The 27,329-nt window shown below is 43.2% G+C and overlaps 1 protein-coding gene across 2 annotated transcripts; it reads right to left on the minus strand.

Moving 5' to 3' along the window:
- Positions 1–800: 800 nt before the first annotated feature.
- PTAFR (platelet activating factor receptor) lies at positions 801–27,055 on the minus strand. Of its 2 annotated transcripts, XM_061597670.1 has the most exons (4): positions 26,988–27,055; positions 23,591–23,828; positions 13,060–13,231; positions 801–6,536 (listed from the first exon to the last, which is right to left on the minus strand). In XM_061597670.1, the coding sequence occupies exon 4, from the start codon at positions 6,488–6,490 to the stop codon at positions 5,414–5,416; it is 1,077 nt and encodes a 358-aa protein (XP_061453654.1). In that variant the 5' UTR covers positions 6,491–6,536; positions 13,060–13,231; positions 23,591–23,828; positions 26,988–27,055; the 3' UTR covers positions 801–5,413. The 2 variants fall into 2 exon arrangements, with proteins under 2 accessions (XP_061453654.1, XP_061453653.1); XM_061597669.1 differs by lacking the exon at positions 26,988–27,055 and having other exon boundaries at positions 23,591–24,011.
- Between the last annotated feature and the right edge of the window lie 274 nt (positions 27,056–27,329).

The raw sequence follows: 27,329 nt of genomic DNA on the forward strand, positions 1-27,329 counted from the left end.
TGGCTTTCCTGATTTCCAGCTTTCCTCCTTGCCCAGGCACTTAGAATGATGAATGTGGGGTTCCCAGATTTTCTCTCTTCCAGTTATTGGCAGGTACATCAATGGCTTTAAGATAACTACAGATGCAGTTTTCATGCCATGTTCCAGATCCCTAATTTTTAAAGGCCCAAATGCTATCAGAAACAAGCCCTACCTAAAGCAGAACACTTCATTTGCATACAGACAATTTCAACATGTAGAGGTATCTCCAGGTTGCTTTTAAGGTAGCAGATCTAGGAAAGAACTCTACCGGAGAGTCTAGAGATCCACCACCAGACAGAATTGACAATATTGGTAAACCAAATGTGTAACTTTGGTATAAAGCACTTCCATACTGTGTGCCCAAAAGCTGGAACTCATTCTTTATGGCATTGCAAGCAAGCTCCCTAGCAAAACCAGTACGTTTTTGGATTCAAACGTTTACTAGCACAGTTGTGCAATTTTAGAATTAGAAACCCAGGAAGTGACTTTTTTTAAAAATGAAGATTCACAAACAATTTGGGGGGGTAAACTTCATATTTTTTTAATAACATAAAGCCTTTCTGTAGAGGCTTATTAGTCATTTCCAAGTTCTCTTGCCATTAATGTTTTTGATATTATCATAACACATCCCTGTAGCATCATCATAAGCCTGGGTACAACATCTGCCAGGCTGTGACTTTGGGGCTTGCTTCATTTCAGTTCGTAGTTGTGGAACTGGACTTTGCACCTTAAGAAAATCTGCAGTTTCTCCACTGAATGGCTATAACTGTGATTTGATCTTCATAATACAGTACTAGGAACTTTTTTTAAACTTTATAAAACGATGTAATGCAAAAAGATAGAGAAATAACAATTTCTAAAGAAGTCTTTAATTGCCAAGTTAAAATACATAGAAGAAAAGATTGATTTATTTATTATTTATTAATTAAATTTCTATACCGCCCCATAGCTGAAGCTGTCTGGGCGGTTCACAACAAAAGATAACCTGTTTTAAAAGATTTACTCTCCTTTTTTGCATAGAAAAGGATTTTTAGACACCCACGTAAGAACTTAACAGCTATAAGATTCTACAGATACCTTCATTCCTGGTATATGTTACCTCTGATTTCAGTGTAAGCTATTTCCTGAAGCAACTATTTCCTGGGGATTGCAGCCCAATTCAGTCTATGTTTACATGGCAGCAAGTCCCATTGGTTTCAGTGGGACTGATTTGCAAGTAAGCATGTTCAGAACTGTGGTCCTATTTTAAAAGAATGGGACTGCTGATGTGCTATTAATTTTAGTATCAAGATGGTAGGACTTGTTCTATAATAACGCAGAAAGAATTGTCTTTTTTTAAAAAACAAAAAACAAAATCAACCAAAATAACAAGTTTGAGAGCTAAGCCCTTTCTGTGTTGTATGGAAATATTAAACATACATTTCTTTTCTCGCACAGCTCTTGGGATGGAGACCTTCTCTGCTGTGTAGTTTGCTAAAGTGAAGCTAGGATCTCAGATATCACTTCATGAAATGGCGTTCCTTGTTAAACAGCAAAGGGTTAGATGAGGATGTTAAGCATTGGTTGTCCATGGCCAAAGTAGCAACCACAGTTTCCTCGCACACTTTCCCGACAAGAACTGTCTCATCTTGCACCATCTGACCTGCTATATTTGGCTCTTTGGTTAAGAAAGAACTGAGCCCTTTGCCTGCACAACAAAAACATCTGTTGATTTTAGCTTCCTGGTGTTTGATTTTCTCACCTGTGCTGCCCTCTTCTGGTTCTTGGATCTGCCTGCTCTGTCATTCCCCTCTGTGGTTTGAATAAATCTACTTAGTGATTTCATACGACTTTACTCCTGAAGGCACTCAAAGAAGTATATAATAAAATAATGAGTAAAAAGTTTCCCTAAACACACAAGATACAAAGGAATAACTGTTGGTATAACAGCCCCAGCTTTTTTGCATAGTCGACTACGGTCACTATTTTCTGGCCTCTGATCCCTATTTCTGCTTTGGGGCAATAACTTGTTAACATTTTGTTAGTGTGAGCTGCTATCATTAGAAGCTAAAATGATGAAATTGAGGTTATCATACTTTGGACATATAATGAGAAGTCATGATTCACTAGAAAAGACAATAATGCTGGGAAAACAGAAGGGAGTAGAAAAAGAAGAAAGCCAAACAAGAGATGGATTGAATCCATAGAGGAAGCCACAGACCTGAACTTACAAGATCTGAACAGAGTGGTTTATGACAGATCCTATTGGAGGTCACTGATTCATAGTAATCAACTTGAAGGCACATAACAACAACAAAGTGTGAGCTGCTAGTCAGTTTTCAGTTTCCTCCTGGGGGTCTCTAGCATTTAAACCTCTGGGGTGGAGATGCATCCCACCCCTGGGGTACATATAGGCAAATGCATGTGCATGAACACCATGCAGTACACAGTCTGCAGTGATTTCACATACTGTAGCATGTTTGGAATTGCTGATGACATGGTGGAGGACAATTACACTTTTCTAGTATGTTGTCAGCTTCAAAAACAATCATGCTGTTGGCTTTCAAATCAACTGGGGACGAGAGTGCCGCAGAATAGACATTCAACAGGCAGCACAGGGTTCCCAATATGTGATGGAGGGAGGGGCATTCCAGCAATAACCCTTGATAAAATGATATGGGTATTGCAAGCATTTCTGTATTTCCATCTATGACATATTGGAGGGTATTCATTTGGCTCTCCACTGTGTCTCCTGTATTGGTGAACCCTCTCCCTCCCTCATTGGACAACTGTATATTGTTGTAGTGTGTCTCCTTATTTAAGGGATTGAATGAAACCAGAAGGCCTCCTGGACCACAGAGTTCCCTAGAACAGAGGTGGACAACCGGTGACCCGCCAGATGTTGGGCTTCTGTCATCTCTGTCCATTGGCCCTACCAGCTGGATTGATGCGATTTGGAGGCCAACAAGATCTGGAGGGCCACAAGTTCCCCATCCCTGCCCGAGAATTCCACACAGGCTTCCCGTCCTACCAAGGAAGCTTGGGTTTGGCTTTTAGTTTTCACATCTTTGTAGATCTGGCAGCAAGGAAAAATGTGAGGATTCATTCTCTAGGCAGTAGTGGCTGTTGCCTATTGGGACTGGCAGGGCAGAAGGCAGGGAGCTCAAATACTAAGTTGAGCCAGAGCCAATGACAAGCAGAGCAAACTTAATTTTAGCTTTGTCCTCATCCTCCTCCCTGCTGAGTTCTACAAGCGGAACACTGAGACTGAGGAGGAAGCCTCCCTGACAGGCCTGATGGCTGTTTAGAGTGGAGGTGTGGTTTGTAAAAGTAACCTGGTGAATAAGATTTGGGGGCTGACGACTGAATTACAATTAATAGGTATCTTGGTTCAGCTTTGATAGATTCCAGCTCGTGGGCATTGCTGGAACAAGATGGCTGACCAGGTGGCTAGGAAGGCTTTGGAACAGAGGAACATTGATCTTGTGTTGCCTCTGTCCTTTTCAGAAGTTAGGATGCTATTGGGTGAGTGGCAAAAGCAGTGGGAGGCAGATTCTGCAGGTCGGCTGGGTATTTTCTTTTTACCCAGTTTTGGAGAATTTTATCATGCTTCATCTGGAAGGGCAGCAGAGATAAGTCAGTCAGTGGAGCATTGTGCTCTTCAAAGTGGCTTGTACAGGTTTGGAAGACTGGATTCTGAGTGTATTTGGGATTCTGTGAGATATGTGGAAGATAGAGAGCCTCTCTTTTGTAGTTTAGTGATTTCAGAATTACAAACTTGTCTGTGGGATCAGCCCTTCAAGATAAGAGTCTTTGTGGTTTGTTGGAGATTCTTTGGCAGTTTGTTAAGACTGCAAAGCTTTGTGAAAGGTTATGAGATGTGCTAAAATTTTCTGCTAGCGGGTGGTGATAATAGGGCCTTCCCTTAGCCTTGATTCGCCATTAAACTGAAGGAAGAGGAAGAGAAGGAAGTTGACAGCCAGTGCAGGCAGATGGGGGCTGGCTGAGGGCAGACTGAGGTTGGTGGGGCAGTGCCCCATTTTCCCTAACAGACCAGCTTCCACTACCTGTAGTGACCCAGTGGCTGTATTGTAGTTCTCCCACATTCCAGATATTGCAATAGACCCTACTGTCCTTGAATCCCTTCACAGGTTATGAAAAACTCAACAGCATGGCCAAGTGGTATCAGTTCAAGACAGATTGTGTGTGTACTTCGGATTAGATGCCCTCAGTTAAACCCCTTTCCTGGCAGGCCCACCTCCTCCATGTCACTGTCACTGCTGCCAGTCGATTAACCTCCTCTGGCCCAGTGGTGGCTGGTGCCCCCTGGAACTGGGAGGAAGGAAGGCATGGAGACCAACAGTAGGCAGAGCCAGAGGCAATGGCAGGGAGAGCCATCCCCTGGCAGGAAGGAAGGCAGGCAGGCAGGTAGGGGCTGGCTGGTACGGCAGTGCCCCATTTGCTCTTATTGACCAGCCTCCATGCTCTAAGCCCAATCTGAGTAGCTGTCTAGAGGAGGAGAGTGGGGTGAGCTTTTTCCTTGGCCCTACCACAGCTGAGACAGCTCACTCGCTTAAAGTAAGTGAAGAGCCAGAAGGCTCTGCGGGTTGGCAGTGGCCCCCAAAATGAGGCACAAACTACAGGTGCCCAATGATGTCCACCTCCGATGCCCAACCTGCCCCAAAGACTTCTGAATTAGCTTCAGGACAAAAATGTGGAACTAAACATAAAGCATCACATAGCCTCTGCACCTAGAAAGAAATGTAATGCCCATATTTTTAAGAGACACCATAAGTAATTTAAAACATTTTCTTTTCATTACAACAACAAAAGACTGAGGTATTCTATGTTCTTCCTGAGTTATGGTATCCAAACCATCCTAAATGTATTTCAGTTCCTGCAGTTGCATCTAGAGATAAGCTGGAAACCTGAATGCATCTGCCAGCCTTGTGGTGAGATGCAGAGGGTCTGTGCCTGTCACCAGCCTGTACTTTGTGCTGAGTAACCATAACAGAAGACATAAGAATGCAAGAAGAGCCTGCTGGATCGGGCCAGTGACCCATCTAGTCCAGCATCCTGTTTCACAGTGGCCAACAACCAGATGCCCGTGGAAAGCATGCAAGCAAGATCTGAGCACAACAGCACACTCTGCTCCTATGGTTTCCAGCAACTCGGATTCAGAAGCATGCTGCCTCTGACAATGGAGGTAGAACACTGGCATCAGGATTAGTAGCCATTGATAGTCTATCCTCCATGAATTTGTCTCATCCTCTTTTCAAGCCATTCAAGTTAGTAACCATCACTGCCTTTTGTGGGAGTGAATTCCATAGTTTTAACTATGCACTGCGTGAAGGCTTTCTTTTATCTGTCCTGAATCTTCCAATAGTCAATGTCTCTCTAGTTATTGAGACTTTTAAGGCTTGATGGAGACACGGTGGCACTCTTCAAGAGGCAGCATCCCGTCCACGGTGGTCTCAGTTATTTGCCTGGAACACTTACGACTGTCTTTTATGTTTCTCAGATTCTCAGAAAGATGTTTCCTGAATTTTTTGGTAAGGAAGCAGTAAATGACAGGATCCAATACACAGTTGGCACCCAGGAGGAACAGGGTCACTTGATGGATATCATTCCACAACTTCTTGCTCCGACAGCTTATTTCCCATTTATTCAGCACCATCAAGGTCCAGGGCAGGTCCACAATGTGGTGAGGCACAAAACACAGCACAAAGACAGCCTGGACGGTGCACACCAACCAAAGCGCCCTTTGCCTGATGTGGGCACTTTTCCGAGCTTGAGGTTGTTGGGAGAGCAGTGTCCGGATAATAAATGCATTGCATACCAGGACAATCAGAAAAGCAATGAAGAAACAAATGCAAATGATGATGTGGGAAACAAGGACAGGAGTATTATCACTGCTTGTGTCATAACGCTCAAAACAGCGCGTTAAAGAGCCCTCTTTAGTAGTGCCCGTGCCAAATAGGAAGTACGTGGAAGGGCCAGCGATCAGGACCCAGATAGCAGCCGTGACATAGATGCCCCTTCGTCGTGTGGTAGACTGAGCTGCTGAAATGGGCTTCGTGACTGCTTGGAACCGGTTGTATGTTATGACCCCCAGGAAGGCAACTGAGCAGTAAGTGTTGACAAAGAACAAGTAGCCAGCCAAGTTACACAAAAAACTGGGCATGATCCAGTTCCCTTTGTTGTGGTAATATATGATCCACATTGGCAACGTGGCCAGGAAGAGTAGGTCAGCCGTTGTCAAGTTGACCATGAATATTTTGATTTCGTTTAATTTCTTAGTCGCGTAAACCCGTGTGAAAAGCCACAGGACGTAGCTGTTTGCGATAAAGCCCAGGATGAAGATGATGCTGTAGTAGACAGTGAACAGGGTATATCTGAACTCGGAATCCACGTGGCATTCCACAGCCTTAATGCCAAGCAATGAGATATTTGCAGTTTCACCCTTGCTAGACATCATCGCAGTAATCATGTTATGCTTTTAATAAAGGATGTTCTTGCTCTCTGTTTTTCTTATTCTAAAAAAAAAAAAGAGAGAAGGAAATTAATAATACTGGATGGACCATAGTTCAGCAATAAAACACAATGTTTTGCATGCAGAAAGTCAATTCCCGGCAGCTCCAGTTAAAACGGGTGTCAATCCCCGCGCCAGGGGCCTGATTCAGGCCCCAAGCAAATTCTGTGCCTCCCAAGACCCCAGCAATTATGGTATTGGCAGCAAAAAGCAAAACAAAGTAGACATGGTACTGGGATGGACACACAGGTTTAAACCTCTTCACGTAGCCCAAAGACCAGATGGGGATGCAAATTGCCCTCTCTCCAGTTATGTCGATTATTTGTTGAGCAGGGAGGGAGCAGTAACCCCCCTCCCCAGTTTGTCTGCACCAATAGCAATACACGGATCCAATGAACAGCAGTTCCGTCAATCCAGGTGCCCTCTCTGAGAAAGGTTCTGAGGGTAGCAACAAAGGAGAGTGCTTTTTCAATTGTGACTCCCCCATTTGTGGAACACGCCCCAGTGAGACCCACCTGGCATCAATTTTACTATCTTTTTAGTGCCATGGTAAAACCTTCCTTTACTCTCAGGTATTTGATGGGCTAACGAGGGACTAAGGCTGTGTGCACACCACACATTTAAGGCACATGGCTTCCCCCAAAGAATCCTGGAAACTTGTTTACTACAGATGTTGGGAATCATAGCTCTGTGAGGGATAAACTTCAGTTCCCAAGATTCTTGGGGGGTGGGATGTGCTTTAAATGTATATGATCACAGCCATTGCCCATTGCTGCCTCCTTTATCTTTCCACTTGCTGCTTTCCCCTTCCAGGATTGGAAAAGAAGAGTCATTTGACTTTCTGGATAATCTAGCTTGACTGCTGAGCAGTTTTATTGACATTAGGTTATAGTGACCATCTTAAACTGCTTACCCCAAGAGGAAGTGAAAGCTCTGTAGAGAAAAGCAAAGTCATCAGAAGAGGATCTGTGCTTATGAGATTGAGAAATGCTACCCAGTTCACATAAACCACACAATAAATTGTGTAATTTGTCAATGTGGTGTGGTAAAATAACTGCTAAATTTGTTCGTGTTTTCTTTTTAAAAAAAGGGGATTAAAAGGTTGCCTATATTTTTATTCAAAATTTTTTTTTAAAGCAGCTCTTTTATGAGTCCTAATGCTGCAATCTTATGCACACTTACTGTGGAACAAGCCCCACTAAAATCAGTGGGATTTAGGGCTGGCGTCAATGGTTGGCATGACCAGGGCACTTGCTGAGGCCCAGAACTTAGCAGGATGCTTAGTGCTGACATAAGATGTTGGACCAGTCTCCCACCAGGAAATGGGGGACCTTTCTGTTTGCTTACAGCAGAAGAAACAGAATGCAAAAGCCATGCTCTGTTGCCTCTTCCAGATACCTCCTCCAGTTCCATGGACCAATGGGAGCTTGTTCCAAATGCCCTTGCGTCATTGCAGAGAGAAGTATCTGGGCAGGCTCCAATTTCCCACTGGGCAGTATACCTGAAGGCTTAGCCAACACTCCAGTGGGAGTACATAGGAAGCTGCCTTGTACAGAGTCGGGCCATTTGTTCATCTAATCTATTGTTGCTGATGATGTCTGGCAGAGGCTCTCCTGGTATTCAGAGAGGATTCTTTCCCAGCCATACCTGGAGATGCAGGAGAGCTAACCTGTAAAGCATATGGTTGAGCACAATCCAGGCTTGTCCATTAGGGTAAGTGGGTCAATGGCCCACCACACTCAGTCTGCCCTCAGCCAGCCCACATCAGCCTACCTTCTTACTTACAGTCAGTCTAGGTGGCAGCCCTGGCTGTCAGCTTCCTCCTCCTAACTCTCAGTGTTGCTTTTGTAGAAGTCAGCAGGGAGGAAGATGGGGGCAAAGCCAAAATTAGTTGGCTCTCCTTGGTTCTGCCATACCTAGTGTTGGGCTCCCTGACTTCACACACTCAGTTCCAGTGGGGACCAGGCACCATTGCTCTACCACTGAGCTGCAGCCACAATGCAGGGGAAGATGAAGGAAACTATACTGTAGGAGGTGAAGCCCCAAACCCCTGCAACCAGCCCTGGACTTAATTTAATGCAAACATTTGTAAGATTGTGCTGCTTGAGGCTGTAATGGCACACTTGGCAACTTTGCCCCATACCTTGAGACCTGAAATGTAAGTCCTGACCCTGGAGACCAGAAATACTGTGGAACTAGATTCTGCTCACTTTAGACTGCTGATTCCCAGTACCAAGTGTATTCCAGCTTTGTCAACCCTGCTGGAGAAGTGTGAATGTTGCTGGATGCGGCTGGAAATGTCAGGCAAGAACACACCAATCAACAAGATTTCCTTCCCCAGCCCCAAATTATTAGGGAAGAAAAACCTACACATACTGGCATATGTCACTGTTAGTTCCATTTTACAGATGAGGAACTAAGGTTGGAAGAGAGAAAATCTGTTAAGGTTAGAGATGAGGAGAAATTTGATTCCTTTTGCATTTAAAGGCAAACTTACATAATTCATACTTTACAAAACAGTGGCTGCATCAATTACACACCATACATTTAAAGCAAATGACCACCCTCCAAAGAATCTAGAGAACTATAGTTAAGCCCTCACCAAGGTACCATGCCCAGCACCCTTAACAAACTACAGTTCTTAGAATTTTGGGGGGGGGGGCTGCTTTAAAAATATAGTGTATGTGCAGCTAATATGTGAATTACAACAGCTATGCTTCAGAATTCACATATCCAAATTTTGCTATGCAATGCTCGAGCAAAATAATGCATACAAAAATGTGTATACTAGGGTGGAGTGTGTGCATATGAATAAATTTACAGAAATTTCTTACAGTAAGCAAATTTATTTGCAAAAATATGCATATTAGGCAAAATTCACACAAAAATGTTGATGAATTTTCATGAGGGCTCTTTTTAAAAATACCCAAACTGATGTGGAAATGTGAACAGAATTTAAGATTGGAAAAATTAGAAACAGAGAGAAACTAAAATGGACACATTCACCCATCTCTAGTTAAGGTCTCTCAATTTCTCACCAAATGCCTGTCCAATGTACTTCAGTTACATTTTGCTGCCTGAGATGGAACAGCAAATGACATATTTGTGCATATGCACATGCACACACAAACATGCACACATGCTCAGCTTATGCATAGTACCTAAGGCTGGTCAAGTTGTTTTGGCACCTGAGGCAGAAAATCCCACAAGCACCACTCTTTGAGAGTAAAAATACAATTCTTATTAGATAAGTAACAATCTGCTACTCTTTCATGACACCCCAAATCAGCTGCCTAGGACAGCCACCTCATTCTGCCTAACAGTAGGACTGGCTCTTACAGCATCAAGGCCTCCATATTTTGCTGATATGAAACATACAGCTTCCTGCTACAGAGGATCAGAAGAATTTGAACTTTTTATCACAACTCACCAATCATGTTTTAACATTTTAGGATCCTCGCGAAGCCTAAACTGAGGCTGGAGAGGAACACTGGTTTTTCAGAGAGTTGAAATCTACACCTCCCCCTGCTGTACATGTTTCTTTTTTCCAGCTACAGTTTCTGGTCAAATAGATTTGGTAGGTGTTTCAAGCAATACAAAAGCCTGCAAAACTTGTTTTGCCAAGAGGTGATACAAGTATAGCTGTCACCAGCAACTATCCCTCTTTCAAAGCACCTCTTGACTCTTTGAAAAAGTATTGTTTGTCTCTAGCCTCAAAGACCTACTTTTATAAATGTTGCTATCCCTTAGCCCAGGACTCTCATACTTTTTGGCAAGAGAAGTCTTAGACAAACAGGGGAGCCAGTGTAGTGTCGAACAGCTTTATATTTAAGCACTAGCTTGTTAGCCATAGGTGAGAAGGAACTGCATGCAGGTGAGTTCTTTGAATTCCACATAAACAGGTGAGCAGGCTCGGAGAGCGTTCTGTCTGCCTTCTGCTCCCAACACCAAAATGAAGCAGGCTGCTGGAGAAAGGACAAAGCTTTCCATTCCTTTTCTGCCAGCCCCCAGCAGGCTAGTACAAAAAATTGTAGGCTAGTAACTTTTGTGGACTTATTCACAAGTCTGGATTAGAGTGTCAAACTAGGACAGGAGAGACCTGGGCTCATATCTCCACTCAGCTATGATGACTTTGGGCTAGTCACTACCTCTCAGCCGAACCCACTTTGCATGACTGGGATTCTTAAGAAAAGGAGGGGAAGACCCATGTATACTATTCCGAGCTCCTCACGGGAAGGCTAACACCTAACTAACAGAAGACAGAGATATTTGTGCCCTTATTTGGCCCTGACATGGAAGATTTTTAATGCTTTTTTGTTGTTGTTGCCTGTAACCTCAGTTCTGGTGCTTGAAAAGAGGAAGTGGAACCTCAAATGCCTCTGCCTCTGCTTGTGACAGTTTATCCTTGACACAGAGCACAGACAAATTAAGGGGTCCAATGGAAATTATGTTTGCTGCCCTGAGCCCCTTTGGGAGGAAAGGCAGAATAGAAATTTAACAAACAAGTTTGACCTGAAAACAATTATTATTAATAATTGAATATTGTTAAATATTATTAGTGATATTTGTTTCTTTTTGTAAATTGTTTCTTATTGAATTTTAAGAAAATAAACAGTGATACAGTACCAATCCAATGAGAGGAAGATAGAAATACCCATTTTTACATTCTAGTGGCACTCTAAACCCAATGTCCAGCCCACCAAATATATTGGACAGGCCAAATATAAAATAAACAGCCACCACCCACCCACCCGTGGCAATATAGGAAACGACAATAGGGAAAAAAAGATTGGCAAAAAGTCAGAGGACAACTACAAATACAAACAAAGATCCTGACAATCTAGTTGCTGCATTAGATCACAGTAGGGTCAAAATTAAGGTAAGACTGATTCAAAAATACCTTTATGCATTCCTTATTCATGCATATTGAGATGGGGGGGTCACAACCATGCTCCTTGTGAGAATCATATGTTACAAAAGCATACCATATTTTGAGGAACTTGTCCTTTTTAGAAATCCCTCTCGCTACTCGCAGTTTTGCCGTTAATTTCTCCATGAAAGCTACTATACTTTCTGATACTGGTAACAAAGGGTAGCACCCTTAAGATCCCTCCAGGGTGCTGCTATTGTCATCCTTGTAGCCATTAAAAGATGCCCAGTCAGTACCTTATTAACTAAATCTGTATTAACCCTGTAAAAAAAAAAAGCTAGCTGTGGAGTCTTGTCTATACTCTGGGATGTTACTCTCCGAAGTTCATCAAAAACAACAGTCCAAAATTGTTGAATTTGTTCACAACAGTACCACATATGGTGTTATATAACATACTTTGTGCAGTTCCTCCAGCATCCAGAGGTGTATGCATGATTTGGTCAGGAAAGCTCACCAACAGTATGCTATTTTCAACATAGTTTCACAGACTTGATTTGAAGAGGTAATGACCAGCAATTTGTACCAGGTTTTAATCCAATCAGCTTCATCTATTTCTGCCAACCAGTCCCATTCCCAGATCCTTTTAAGTGTCACTCAAGGGTCTACTCCAAAGTTAACTAACAGTCCATAAAGTCATGATACTGTTCCCTTATCTCTGTTCCTTGCTGCTAGTATTATATGTTCAAAAGGTGATAAGGATAAAGTCACTTGTCCTTAATAGTAGAGCGACTTAGGAAATCTACCACCTGTCCCCAGTGCAGCCACTGTACTTCCTGACTACCAGGAGCAGTGCAGAAAGCTTGCTGAGATATTAGATTATTATTGATATAGAATCCTTTTAAAGAAAAAAGATCTTCTCTCTCCATTACTGCCATGGCAGATACCTATTCCAGTTGTAGAAGCCAGGGTTAAAAAACAGTGGGATTAAGGGTGAGGGAGTTGGTAATAAACAACTACTCCATAACTGCAAATATTAAAGCAGTGTGGTGGTGAGGGGGTTTCCTTCCAACCCCTGCTGCAGTTGTTTAGTGATTTAAACCGAATTTTAATATTGTATTTTAAATTGCTGTAACCCATCCTGGAACCTTGTGGTAAAGAGCAGAGAAGCAATCGTCACCACCACCATCATCATAGGTTGTATCCAAATAAGTTTTATCAAGAGTAGATCAATTAATATTAATGGACCTAATTTTCATTGGTAAACCTAATCATCATCATCATACTCATTGAAATTAATGGCTCTAGCTAAGTCATGTTAATTAATTTCAATGGATCTACTCTGAGTATGACTAGCATTGGAAGAAAACATGATGAATAATAATAAGCATCATTTGGGTTGTATTCAGCAAAGTCCTACTCAGATTAGACCCATTGAACCTAATGAACCTGAATTAGTTGTGTCTATTAATTGCAATGGACCTACTCGGAGTAGGCTAGCATTGAATACCACCCATTATTCTTGTCACTCCCTGGAAATGCAGATTGTTGCAAAGAAGCTTCTTGGAGAGTTTTAATAAAGAAACTTGGGCTGCAAAATCAGAACACATCCCCAGTGAATACCCTAAGAATTGCATCTGTAAAAGCACTGTCCACTTACCACAGTTTAGAGATTGGATATTCTCCACTGAATCCAAATTAGTGGAGGGAGTTCATCGACTGGTGACTCTCAGGTACTTGTGAGCATTCCCTCTGCCAGCCTGTAGCTGGAAGCTCCTTGTTAACCCGCCAAGTTCCACAAACCAGAACTGGAAAGGACGCAGCAAGGGCCCCTGTGCAGTCATTGGAAATGAAGAAACAGTGGGTGTCATCAACAAGGAAGTGCAAGATTGTGTAATGTTAAGAGGAAGGCAATTAACCACAAAAGAGAGAGAGCCATGATATGCCATTGCTAACCTAGATTTATCAGCGGATTTGTTCCTGAAATGCCTGACCAAGCCTCTGTCCGTCTGCTCTCAAGGCTCCAAGGGAAAGCGCTTCTCGTTATCATTAGTCATAAATCTAAGGCCACTTAATGACTTCCTTCCAGTAAGCATAAAAAGCCATTGGCCCCAGGTTTCATGACTGGCTTACCAGACCTTTGAACCTGAAATGTCAGTTAACACTGAGCGGCACCCAGAGGCCTTTGGTTAGTGCACGCCACCCAGCTACCCTTGAAATGGCACGTTTTTAGCTTGCAACATGCTTTTGTCACAGTAATCTCAGCAATCTCACAGTGTAGGATTCCAGTGCAATTAATAACAAATAATACCATGTTCATCATCATGACTTCCTGACAGCAAGTATCAGAGAGGGTCAGGAGCTGGAGTGAGACATTGCCTCTGCTGGATCTCATACATGTTTTGAAATCATAACTCTGGGGTAGGGATGGGCAATTCTGTCAGTTTTGATTTCTCTCCATTTCTCATTTTTCCAATCTTAAGTCCAGCCACCACATTTGCCATTTTTTTTTAAAGTCCATCAGTGTGAATTTCTCCTCATACTTACATTTGTATGCAACTTTGCCTGATACATGTTTGCAAAGCAATTATTTCCTAATATAACACATGTTTATATGTTATTATAATGAATAAATGCATTTTGTTATGCAAACATTACTGTAGTATAAGCATTTTCGTACACATGACATGGCTGGAGAACTGCATTGCAAAATTCAGAGAAGTGCAAATTCTGTAGTGTTTCAGTTTACATACTGTTGCAGAAAGTGTAAATTTGAAAGGTTCACCTTTAAAATCAAATTTCTCCCACACATCTACTCAGGGGTAGCCAACATAGTGGTCTCTTGATGTTGTTGTTGATTTTTAATAATAATTATAATTATTAAAAAATGGCAGCAACACTTCCCATCATCCATGACCATTGTGTCATGCTTGCTAGAGCTGCTGAGGGTTATAGTCCAACAACAGCTTTACTTTGGTCACCACTTTGGTGACCTGTCATAGCTTGTGAAAGATGCTTCAGTGATTCTACAGTTGCCTGCTGCGGTGACCACTTCATAACAACCATCCAATCAGTTAGACTTGTCAAGAACTCATTTGATTCCAAAGAATGATTCCACCACCCTCTGCTGCCCCCCATTTAATGATGATCAATATATATACAGAACAATAACAAGAAAAAGCATAGAGCAACCAATTGGTTTGAAAATTTCCCTATTTATTTGTCATAGAATTATAGAGTAGAACAAGTGAGAGATGCAACATGAAATGCTCCTCCTCTTCGGGTTTCCAGGCACTCAGCCATGTCCACTCCTTGGTTTTCCATCCCCCCTACCCCCCCCAACAACAGTCAGCTTTCTGTGCTATCCTTCATGAAAGAGTTTGGAGACTATGCTTGGATAGTAGTAGGAACGGAGGAAGTGAAGGAGACCTTCTGGAAGGAGTTACTAGAACTCTGGAACTTATTATGATGGGAATATAACCACCATTTGGCTTAAGACTGAGCTCAGTCTGGATTTGCTCGAACCTTTGGGGCAGGATATGAATGCAGATAAAAGCCTTAACACCACTGTAATGCTTTCAGGATGTCTGTGACATGCACAAGCTGCATCAACTTCTGAATCATCAAGAGACCTTGTTTCTGCAATTTCCTTCTGATCTCAGCAAACCTGTTCACCCTGCACAGTTTGGCATTGACTAATTGTATCATACCTTTAGTTTGCATGAGAAAACAATGAACAACATAATCACAACATTTAGCATTTGGTGTTAAACGATGGTATAATGACTGACAGTGGACAATAGGAAGTGCAAAAGGAACAAGGATGATCAAGGGTAATGACTCCAACTGCATGAAGACTGCTGCCGGTGGTGTTAACTCTGCCTTGATTGGAGGCTGTAATTCAGGGGCAGACAATCTGTGGGCCCCCAATTACTGCTACTCCCCTCAGCCTCAACCACCGTGGCCAATGGTCAGGGATGATGGGAGTTGTAGTCCAGCAACATAGGGAGGGGCACTGGTTCCCTACTCCCAATCTAATTAAATGTACCTCCAAAGCAAGATAGTCTAAAAAAAGAAAACCAATGAACTTAAAAATTTCATGTGAAATAAATGCAAGAGTGGACCTTGGACAGCTCCTTGAAAGTTTGGACTAAAGCCCTGAGCGAATTTATTTATTTATTTTATTTAATTTAATTTATATACCGCCCTAAGCCCGAAGGCTCTCTGGGCGGTGTACATAAAAGGTAAAAGCAGGCACAATATATAAATACAATAAATATAATAACTCAAAAAACAAAAACACACAAACAATACGAGAACCAAACAACATCCAGAATACAACATAGTAATAAAATACTGTAAAAATACACTTTAAAATGCCTGGGAGTATACTGACATCAGAGCCACCAGTTTCCACTGCTTAATCTCCAAGCTAAACATCGTTGTTGCTGTTGTTATGTGCCTTCAAGTCAATTACGACTTATGGCGACCCTATGAATCAGCGACCTCCAAGAGCATCTGTCATGAACCACCCTGTTCAGATCTTGTAAGTTCAGGTCAGAGCTTGGAAAAGTTACTTTTTTGAACTACAACTCCCATCAGCCCAATCCAGTGACCATGCTGGCTGGGGCTGATGGGAGTTATAGTTCAAAAAAGTAACTTTTCCAAGTTCTGGTTCAGGTCTGTAGCTTTCTTTATGGAATCAATCCATCTCTTGTTTGGCCTTCCTCTTTTTCTACTCCCTGCTGTTTTCCCCAACATTATTGTCTTTTGTAGTGAATCATGTCTTCTCATGATGAATCCAAAGTATGATAACCTCAGTTTCATCATTTTAGCTTCTAGTGACAGTTCTGGTTTAATTTGTTCTAACACCCAATTATTTGTCTTTTTCGCAGTCCATGGTATATGCAAAGCTCTCCTCCAACACCACATTTCAAAGGAGTTGATTTTTCTCTTAAGCTAAACATACCCACCTCAATCAACAATTTCTCATTGGACTTGGGTTCAAGATCCCTCACTATCTTGGTTGCCCTCCTCTAGGCATGTTTGTCAATGATCTTCTTAAAATGTGATGCCCAGCACTGTACTCCATTACTCCAGATGCAGTATGATGAGTGCACAACCCATAACTTCCTACTGAAATCCTGTAACTTTTTATACCATGAATGTTGAAATGACCCCTGTATCCAGCAGTAATTGGGACAAAGGTTCGGAGGTTGGACCCTCATGGGCACCTTCCCCTGAGTCTGAAGAACCAGATGCTGCCCACCGCATATCACCAGTGTGGTAGCACAGGGAGTGCACCAAGAGGAAGGCTATGGAACATAGGAGGAGTGCCTGTCTTTAGGCCAGACGGTTGGCTCTTAAAGGTTCTGAAGTGCTCTCGAGGGGGTGGAGCCTGGATGAGGTAGTCTGGAGACAGAGGCACAAAAGGCCTCAGTCTGCTCCCAACCTTTGTTGGGGTAAGTTGCTCATTCAGAGCTGACTGTGGTCCAGCAACCTTTGACCAACCTTGCCACTTTCCTGGTGGGATCTAGCATGGGATCAAAACACGACAAATGTTCTGATTTATTTTTATCTGGCTTTTGTTAAGCTATAGCCTCTCTGGGCAGCAATAACATAATAGCATTGGGGAATCTTCGCAAAGCAAACTAAAGCAGACTAAATTCACCACTAATGCACTATTATTTTGTCAAGAACATGTTGCAGAATACACCCTCATTAAAACACCAGTCTAGAGAAACCTCAAAACTGCATTAGCTTTTTTTAATTATTTTTTTAAAGCAGCCTTATTGTATTCTATCTCATTTTCGACTTATGATAAACTAGAATATTTTTAACATGTACTGCTTGCCAAGCCAGATCTCTCCCATCCTATACTTGTGCCTTTGGTTTATTTAATTTTTGTGTACCTATGTGCAGGACTTTACATTGATGAACAGCTGACTGATCTCTGTTTAATTTTCTCCCTGCACTCCATTGCAAGCTATTTCTCCCAGCCCAGCTCTGATTCATAAAATCAGCCAAGCAGGGTGCAAATGGTTTGAAAGTTGCAGAGAGGTAAGGCAGAGAGGAAGCAGGGCTGAGCTCCCCTCATCATGGTCAGCATTGAGGGTCACCTTGGGTGATCATCTGCCAGCATGGATGATGGGAGTTGTGGGCCATCAACATCTGGAGGGCTACCAGTTTGCCATCCCTGCAATAGAGCAAGGATGTAGTTGCCATCTAGACAATTTTGATTGTTGCCTGAGCAGGCAAAGGGACAAATTCATTTCATAGAAAATCAAAATGTCAACCCCCCCTACACTTACATTAATAAATAGGAGCACAATCCTCTTGGAAATGCTCTTGCACAAGTCTCAGTGAAATGAATGGGTGTTGAGTAAGAACATCTGTATGGTAAGTCAGAGCTATCACACTCTGTGATTCTTAATGATGCATTGCCTCACCTTGGCACATGATGATGGAGGTAGCACGTACCCAACTAGGTTTAAGCTACCTTGGAAAGGTTTCCCCACCACTGCGGGCTGAAAATATTTAAATAACAAACTCACTACTTTTCCTTTGGTTGATGGGCAAGAATTCTATTCAGTTCACATTTAAAGCCAAATTTATCAAATTCATAACTTTCCAAAACAATATGAGAACCAGAACACAACCATCCTTCCAAATTCCCACTTATTTTAATTTTGTGATGCTTTTCTCCAACCAAACATAGTTTACAAAAATGGATATAGATATACTAAGGGAAAGGATGCACAAAATGAATATATTGCTGAAAATAACATACAACAATACATTATATTAGAAGAAAATGCTTCTTAAAAAATGTGTACCTTAGTCAAAACTGCACACAAAAAGGTATTTATTAAGATTAATTCTCACTAAAATGCCAAAGAATTTTCATGAGGACTTTTTAAAAATCACAAATTGTTGCAGAAATGTGGAGAACATAGTTTTAAGATTATAAAAATGAGAAACAGAGAGAACCAAAATTGACAAATTATTCCATTCCTGGTCCTAACACTTTTGCAGAGCTTGCTTTCCTTCCATTTATTAACTAAATACATGCCAATGATTCCCATATAAGTAAGTATTCCCATATGTATCTATATATCACCAGGATCTTGGTGTCCCCCAGGAAACTTCAGCAAAGTGAAAAGCAGAATAACGTCCGAATTCTCTACAGACAGAGATAGTTCCCCCATACAATCGTAATCTAAGGAAGGGGCAAACGCAAGCAATAAATGTCCCTTCCTATTTATGTATTTATTTTGCTTTGTTCTTTTTGAAATATGTGATCTTCCCTTCTGCAGCATGGGAATGCTCATCTCCCAAATGATTCATTTTCTGCCCGGCTAGGCCGGTTTTTCCTACACACAATGGTGGCTGATGCCCATTAGGACTGGTGGGGCAGAAGGCAGGAAGGCCCATAGTAGGTAGAGCCAGAGCCAATGACAGGCAGTGCCAACTATTTCTAGTTTTAGCACCACCCTCCTTCCTGCTGAGATCTACAAGGGGCAATATTGAGAGTAGGGAAGAAGAAGCAGATAGCCACGCCCCTGGACTGATTTAAGTAGGAAGGAAGGAAGGTAGAGGTTGTCTGTGGGTATACTGAAGTTGGTGGGGCAGTGCCTCATTTGCCCTAAGGGACCAACCTCCACAGCAAGGTTGCTCCCCCTCCCATTATGTTTCTTCTGAGCTCATGCTTGAGGGAGCATCTGTCCAAATGAGTAAAACTGTGCCCATTGCTCAAAGTATTGTTGTGACACTTTACCATCTTGATGACGCTGAATGGGTCTGTCTTATCCATCTGTCTATCTAGTTGGAAGCCGCCCCATAACGTAAGAGTCCTCTAGGCAGCTTAAGTATAGAACCCATTTTAATATACAACAATAAAACATAAAAACCATCAAATCAAAAAACATAAATTTAGCAAATCAGCTAAAGATTAGCAGCCTGGCCAGGTGTCAGCACTCAGTAGCTACTGGGGCCTCAACAACCTGGCAAGGGCCCATTGGCACTGACACCTGCGCTGGGCCCCTGCACAAAGTGGCTACAAACTGTCATTAAATGTTCCCACAGTGTTCCAGACTGCCCAATGCAGCACTGGTCTAGGACAGCCTTTCCCAACTAGTGGGCCACCAGATGTTGTTGGACCACAACTCCCATCTTCCTGACCATTGGCAATGCTGGCTGAGGCTGATGGGAGTTGTGGTCCAACAACATCTGGTAGCCCACTAGTTGGGAAAGGCTGGTCTAGGACATTGTGGGGAATTTTAAATGGACCCCGACATTTTAATTTCCCGCAACATCACAGAGCATGATGCTATGTCAGAGGGATTGTTGGACATTTTAAATGGTGACTTGTAGCCACCAGTCACTACTGATAAGTAGGCCTGTGGCCAGAGGGATCCCCACGGACATAGGAGGGAGCCCACGCTCTCGGAGTCTGCTTGCTTTATTGCATCCAGCAGTCTTTCCTGATCAACACAATGTCAAGTACATACAACCACATGTGAAACTGATCTGGTTCTAATTTCGGCTCCAGGTAGTGCATATTAATGCCACCTGCTTGTGAAGCCATTCTAGAACCCACACCCACCCACCCACCCACACACACACACACACACACACACTGTTGCTTTATGCTGTCTGAGCCCATAACCTATTGGAAGCCAGCAAAGTTACACAGCAGTTGCAACAAAATAGCCTGTTAAGAGTAGACCACAGGTGAAGGTAATAAAAGAAGTGAAAGTTTTATTTCCTTCTAGCATACAAAGCCATCTCTGAGCGGGAGCTCAGAATGGCACATCCTTACACTTGGACCGAGAACAAAGGAGAGAGAGGTGTGAGAAGGAGGAGGAAGAGAGGCACAAAAAAATCAAACAAGGTCGTTTCCACAGTTACAGAGGAGTCATAGAAACACAAGGATTACTTTTTCTGTCTATCACCCCCTGCTGGTTCAGGTAACTAACTACAAGGATTGTTCTCTCCCATTCCAGCATGCCTCCACTGTGTTCTGCTGGTCTATTTGTAAATAAAACAAATATTGCAAAGACAGCTTAAGTCTCCAGCTCTAACATCCAAACGATAATTAAACCCTGTGCTACCCTCGGGGAAGCAAAGGGCACATAACAATATGTTGTCCATATAAGGCAAGAGTAGGGAATCTCCACCCCATGAGCCTAATTAGGCTTGCTGGGTCTCTTCATTTGGCCCACAAGGCTGTTTTGGCCTCAGGATGTGGGTCAGGTAAAGATACAGCTGGGCCAAAAGGGGTTTGCAGAGTGCTGGCTGACTGGCAGCACCTGCAAAGCCCTACGCAAAGCATCACAGTCTGCGCTTTGCAAGCAGCGACAATCAGCTGATCATCAGGGCTTGCACAGCACTATGCGCAGCAGTTTGCAAGTGCTGACAAACAGCTGATTGGTGTGGCTTGCAAAGCGCTGTGCACAGAGCTTTGTGAGCTCCCAATCAACTTATATTATAAGCTCTTGCTAAGCTCTAGTTGTATTCATGTGACATCTATATGGTTATGCCACTTGGAGATTATTGAAATGCTTTTAAATGGAATGGGCAGATGGTTATGAATACATGGAAGAGGACAGCTTTGTCATGCTCACTGGCATTCCCTTGGCCTCTCAACAGAGACTATGCACATACAATTGTACACTTATAGGATCTGTACATATCATTTGGAAATCCCATAAGATAATAAGAAGAACCTGTTGGATCAGGCCAATGGCCCATCTAGCCTAGCATACTGCTCTTACAGTGCCCATCCAGGTGTCTGTGGGGATTCCACAGTCAGGACCGAAGTGCAACAGCACTCTCCCCTCCTGCAGTTTCCAGCAACTAGTATTCAGAAGCATACTGTCTCCAACAGTGGAGGTAGTGCATAAAGTTCAAGGTCCCTGACTATGTAGAGAGAGGCTAGGTACATGTAACATATATGTGTATAAGCTGCCTTTAGACCTTTGCATGAGCACATGGAGGTTGTGGGTAGGACTAGTGGGTGTAATCCCACTTCCTCCTTCAAGTGTTCATATCCCTACACATGTAACTTGTTTGTTTATTAACAATATTTATATGCTTCCCAATTACAAAGTTCTCTAGGCAGGTTGCACAAATAATAAATAAACAAACAAACTGTAAAAACTGATGCATCAAAACGAACAACCCAAAACCTTCCATAAACAAAGAATAAAATCAGTATAACAAAACTCTCAAGTTGCATCAGAAAAACAACTTTAAACTGGTGAAAAAGTTTAAAAGGCCTAGGGAAGTTCAATGCTTCACCTGGCACTGAAAAGACCACAAAGTGGATGTCAGATGAGTCTGGAGAAGTCATTCCATAACTGGGGTGCCACCACCAGAAAAGTCTCTTTCCTCAAGAGCCCACAGCACATCACTTTGGGGGGACACTCAGAGAAGGGCCTCCAAGGAGGCAATTCTTCATATGCCATATGAATATTTCCATGCTTTATTCATAAGGACATAAGACCATAAGAAGAGTCCTGCTGGATCAGGCCAATGGCCCATCTAGTCCAGCATCCTGTTCTCACAGTGGCCAACCACATGCCTATGGGAAATCCATTCGCAAGACATGAGTGCAAGAGCACTCTTCCCTCCTGCAGTTTCCAGTAACTGGTATTCAGAAGCATGCTGCCCCTGAACATAGAGGCAGAGCATAGCCTCCATGGCTAGTAGCCACTGATAGCCTTATCCTCCATTAATTTGTCTGATCCCCTTTTAAAGCTATCCAAGTTGTGGCCATCACTGCTTCCTGTGAGAGCATGCTTGAAGCTTCAACTATGCATTGCGTGAAGTGCTTTCTTCTGACTGTCCTGAATTCAACGATATGCACATCCTGGCCTTTTTTCTGCTCTGCACCTCTTATCCAGAGGGCTGTGGTCAGCAGAGGAGGGGAAGGGCAGTAGTACCACTACTTAAAAAAAATAGGCTCAATAAAAATCTAAACTATAAAATACATATTAATTAAAACTTACTGTCTGGTGTAGTGGTTAGTGTGTTGGACTACGACCTTGGAGATCAGGGTTCAAATCCCCACACAGCCATGAAGCTTGCTGGGTGACCTTGGGCCAGTCACTGCCTCTCAGCCTCAGAGGAAGGCAATGGTCAAGCACCTCTGAATACCGCTTACCATGAAAACCTTGTTCATAACAAGGTTGCCATAAGTCGGGAATGACTTGAAGGCAGTCCATTTCCATTTTCACTGTCTCCCCCATGACATCAACCCCCCCCCCAAAAAAAACCTCTGAATGGGATTCAGGGAGGATGGGGGGAAAAAACTCTCTCCACAATGTTACTCATTTGAAACAACTTCTTCCATGCCAGCAACTAGTAGAGAAAAGAAGAAAATGGATGTAGGGGTGCTATGCCCAGCTAGCATCCTCTATCAGAAGCTCATCTAAGAAGGAGGACTCCACAACTCACCCTCACCTACCTGAGGTTCAAGGTGAGTAAAAAGAAACACACAAACTGCCTGAGGTCACGCTTACCACCTAGGAAGGTGCCCCCCAAGTGTATGTAGCATAGGAATGAAGAAGCTGCAGGCCTCATAGGAACATAGGAAGCTCCCTTTTTATACCACGTCAGACCATTGGTCCATATAGCTCAGTATTGGCTACTGAGGCCTGGGTGGTGGGGCCACCACTGAGCACTGCCTGGCTGGTGCTGACCCATGACAGGGGCTATCGCTAGTCGGGCGGTATATAAATTTAATAAATAATAATAAAAAATAATAATAATTTTCAGTGGTGACTCCCCATTTGTGGAATGTCCTCTCCTGAGAGATGTGTCTGTCTCCATCACTTTTGACTTTCAGGAGGAATTTGAAAACATTCCTGTTTACCCAGGCATTTGATGGCTTAAGCAGACTGCTCCTGGCAACTTGAAGATCACTGGGGGAAGAATATTTTTAACTCTGGTTTTTTAAAATATTTTAACAGTTTTTAGGATGTTTTTAACTGAATTTTGGAATTTTCAGAATGTTTTTAATTGTAATGGTGTTTGAAATATTTTCATTGTGATTTTAGAATGCTTTAAAATGCCTTTTCCCCTTTGTTACATTGTTTGTTTTTTATGTTTGCTGTCCTGGGTTCCTTTGGGAAGAAGGGCAGGAGATTAATTAATTAATTAAATATTAATAAATAAATAACACTCACTGGCATTCGCTGGATGTCTTCAAGCAGAGGCTGGACAGCTATCTGCGGGAGATGCTCTAGCTGTGGATTTCCTGCTGTGAGCAGGGGGTTGGACTCGATGGCCTACAAGGCCCCTTCCAACTCTATGATTCTATGATTCTATGACCTTCTCCGTAGGCTAATTTTCACCTCCTGCTCCACATTCTTCCACAGCTGAGGGCACGTCTTTTCTGGCAGCTTGGATGGCTTTCAAGAGGCCCTGTGTGGGGAAGGGAAGAAGTCCTTGGTAGAACATCAACGAGAAAGAAACCTTCCTTGTGTGGAAAGAGCCAGGTGCTGGGCGCACCGACACACTTGGTATGCAACTTCAGCACTGGGAAATCCCAACACGTAAGGCATATCTTCCAAGTCATTTCCTAGTAGCAATACCAGGAAACAAAAATGGACAACAGAGGATCTCAGGGAGTGACTCACAGACCAGCATGCTCCAACTAGTTTCTGCTCCTCCTCTTACTCAAGAGACGAGGGATGAGTGAATCTGTTCATTTTGGTTTCTCTCGGTTTCTCATTTTTCCAGTCTTCACTTCAGTTCTCCACATACCCACAACAGTTTGCAGATTTTATTTTTAAAGTCCTAATGAAAATTTATCAACATTTTGGTGCGCATTTCACCTACAGACTTTTTGCATGCCATTTTGCCTAATACAATGTGTTTTTCTAAGTTATTTTCACAAATATATCCATTTTTATGCACACTTTATATACATGTTTGTACACATTACTTGGCTGGAGAAATGCACTGCAAAATTTTGAGAAGTGAAACTTTTGACGGATGGATGTCTTCCCGTTTGCTTATTGTTTTGGAAAGTGGGAATTAGTAATCAAATATCTCCTCCATCCCTACTCAAGATTCCACCCCTGCCTCTAAAAAAGTCTATATCCCATTTTTTAGGAGGAAACTCCTCACAAAGCAGCATACAGAAAGCTCAAATTAAACAATCACCCAAAATAAAATAAAAACATGTTTAAACTTCAAAACTTTAGGGATGGGGAACCTTATGTGTGAGGGCAAATGTGGCCCTCCAGTCCTCTCTATCTGGCCCTCAGGATTATTCCAAGGTCACACTCCCCTCCCCAAACTATGCCCCTCACTGGTCCTGCTTTGAACCCTTCTTGAGTGCATTTTTCCTGGCTAGAATGTTGCCTCTTTTTTGCCTGAATGAAGGATACAGAGAGATGTGTGTACTAGCCTATTGTACAAAGGAAAAAAATTGTATTAGTTTCTCTGTTCACATTTGTCTGTGAGCCACACTCCTCTCACATGTGGTCCCTGGAAAATTGACCAGAAAGGAATGTGGCCCTTGGGCTGAAAAAGGTTCCATATCCAAAAGCCTTCAAAAGCCTTGAACAAGTCAGCACACGGACAATAATCACCTCAGTATAATGCTAACATGCTGTAAGCAAACAAGTGACAAATTGCAATATCATCTCTGTGGCCCAGCTGAAATCAAGCAGTAAAAAGTGGCAAAGGAGAGAGAGAAACAAAGGAAGCTGCCTTATTCCAAGTCAGATCTTGGTCCATCTAGCTCCGTATTGTCTACACACTGACTGGCAGTGGTTCTACAGGAGTCTCTCCCAACCCTACCTGGAGATGCTGGGGATTGAACATGGCACCTTCTACCTGCAAAGCAGATGTTCTGTCATTGGGTTTCACCTCTTCCCCAATAGGTTGTCAAAGCCCACTTAAACATTTGGCTGGGATGGGGACTGCATGATCTCACGTGGAATTTAATCCCATGCAGGTGGAGCCACAGTAACTTCTGTGATGCTTGGTGTTTCTGTGCTGCCAGATCGCATTGGTCCTGGCCCATGATGGCTGGTGGCCAATGCAACTAGTGGGGTGGAAGGCAGGGAGACCAACAGTAGTAGGTGGAGCCGGACCCAATGGCGGACAGATCCAACTAGTTCTAGTTTTGCCGCCATCGCCTTCCCTGCTGAGTTCTGCAAGCGGCAACAATGAGACTGAGGAGGAGGAAGGTGACAGCCAGGGCTACCCTCCTGCGCTGGGTGTAAGGCAGGCAGGCAGGCAAGGGCTGGCTGAGGGCAGATTGCTGTTGCTGGGGCATTGCTTTCGCTGGCTCTGGCAGCCTTACCTGACTGTGTTGACAGTGCTCCGAGCCACACTGGATGGGTCTAGTCTCCATTTAGATTCCCCACAATGCCCATTAGGTCAGGAGCATTGTGAGGCACTAAAAACATGTTAGATCTGGTTGCCTGGCATTGCTCCAATGGTTAAGTCAAACAAAATTAGGTGGGCTCAGAGCAGGCATAAGCTGTTGAACCTACCAGGGTTGGCAGCTTGCCCAAGGATTCTAGATGCCAACCTGGCTGGTTCTTTTTGGGCCCTGAGGCAGAATATCCCACAAGCACCTCTTCCCCACTGCAGCCCTGCAAATTTTATTTGTTGTTTGTTATTTAAATCACAAACATGCTGCCCTTTCATTACACCCAAAATCAGCTGCCTGAGGTGGCCAGTTGGCCACCTGACTCCGCCTAATGTTAGGAACAGATCCAGCTAGTTTTAGATGCTGGATATGCCTGAGCCTGGTTGAGATTCATGTAGTTGTGGCAGCATCTGTGCTCCAGTTCTGGGTTCTGAGCAAGCCTTCCACTCAGAGAATGTACAAGTGCATATTAAAAGGCTCATGCTTGCAGTTCTAGAAGGGATCAACTGGATGCAGAAGGGCAAGCTGACATGCAGTTGCCTAATCCTGGAATTACACTCACAGCCTTGGCCACAGTAAACAGCTTCATTCATTACGAAAGAGTGAATAACTCTGCAGCAGCAATAAAAAACTACTCAATGGTCCTGTGTCATCTTGACACTAAGCCCACGGTCTTGTCCCCATTCATCAGTAGTGTGATGTGCAGAGGACAATGGACTCCAGGCATGAAAACTCAGTAGAGACCACCCAGACAGATCTGCAGACATTGGCTCTGTTGGAGTTTTTGGTGGACATATATTGCAGCAGAATGCAGAAATAAGTGGTCTGTTAAGACTGGTAGTTGCAAGAATAAAGAATGTTTATTGCTACAAAGAGGTAACGTCATACATGCTGAAGCAGCCATGTGGGTTCCACACAGGCAGCCATTACTGAGAACAACGACAGGAAGAGAGGCAAGGAAGGGAGGAGCAAAGCTTGCAAAAACAGCAAATGTTTTAGAGGAGGAATCAGCAGAGGAAAGAATATATTGCCTTTCTATCACCCCCTCCCCCCAGTTCAGGTCACTTGTAACATGCATTGGTACTTTACTCCCAAAGGTGCCAGTCTTCTCAGGGCCGCCTAGCCAGCTGCACATTTGAGCAGATCCTGGACAAAGTGCTGTCTGTTGGGCTCAGTCCTCCTAGCGGGCTTACCTGACAGCATGCTGCAGTGCTGGCTGCCTGGGTCTATCCGTCCTCTTGGTGTTATGGGATGCACTCCCTGATGAAATAAGAGAGGATCCATCAGTACTGACATTCTGCCAGCTTCTGAAGACATTCTGGTTTACACAGGCATTCCTTTGATTTCTTGACCCAAGTAACCTGCTTTAATTAATGTATTGTTCCAAAGGAATTGTTTTATTCAGAACACAGGAAGCTGCCTTATAAGGTGTCAGACCATTGGTTCATCTAGCTCTGTACGTTATACACTGACTGGCAGCAGCTCTTCAAGGTTTCAGATTGGACCATCACCCAGTCCCAGCCTTACCTGAAGAT

This window comes from Rhineura floridana, chromosome 15 (assembly GCF_030035675.1).
Source record: "Rhineura floridana isolate rRhiFlo1 chromosome 15, rRhiFlo1.hap2, whole genome shotgun sequence".
In the NCBI taxonomy this organism is placed as follows: Eukaryota; Metazoa; Chordata; class Lepidosauria; order Squamata; family Rhineuridae; genus Rhineura; species Rhineura floridana.

What these genes read in the sequence shown, in the direction of transcription:
- PTAFR (XM_061597670.1), bottom strand. Translation starts at nt 6,490, where the DNA reads ATGATTACTGCGATGATGTCTAGCAAGGGTGAAACTGCAAATATCTCA.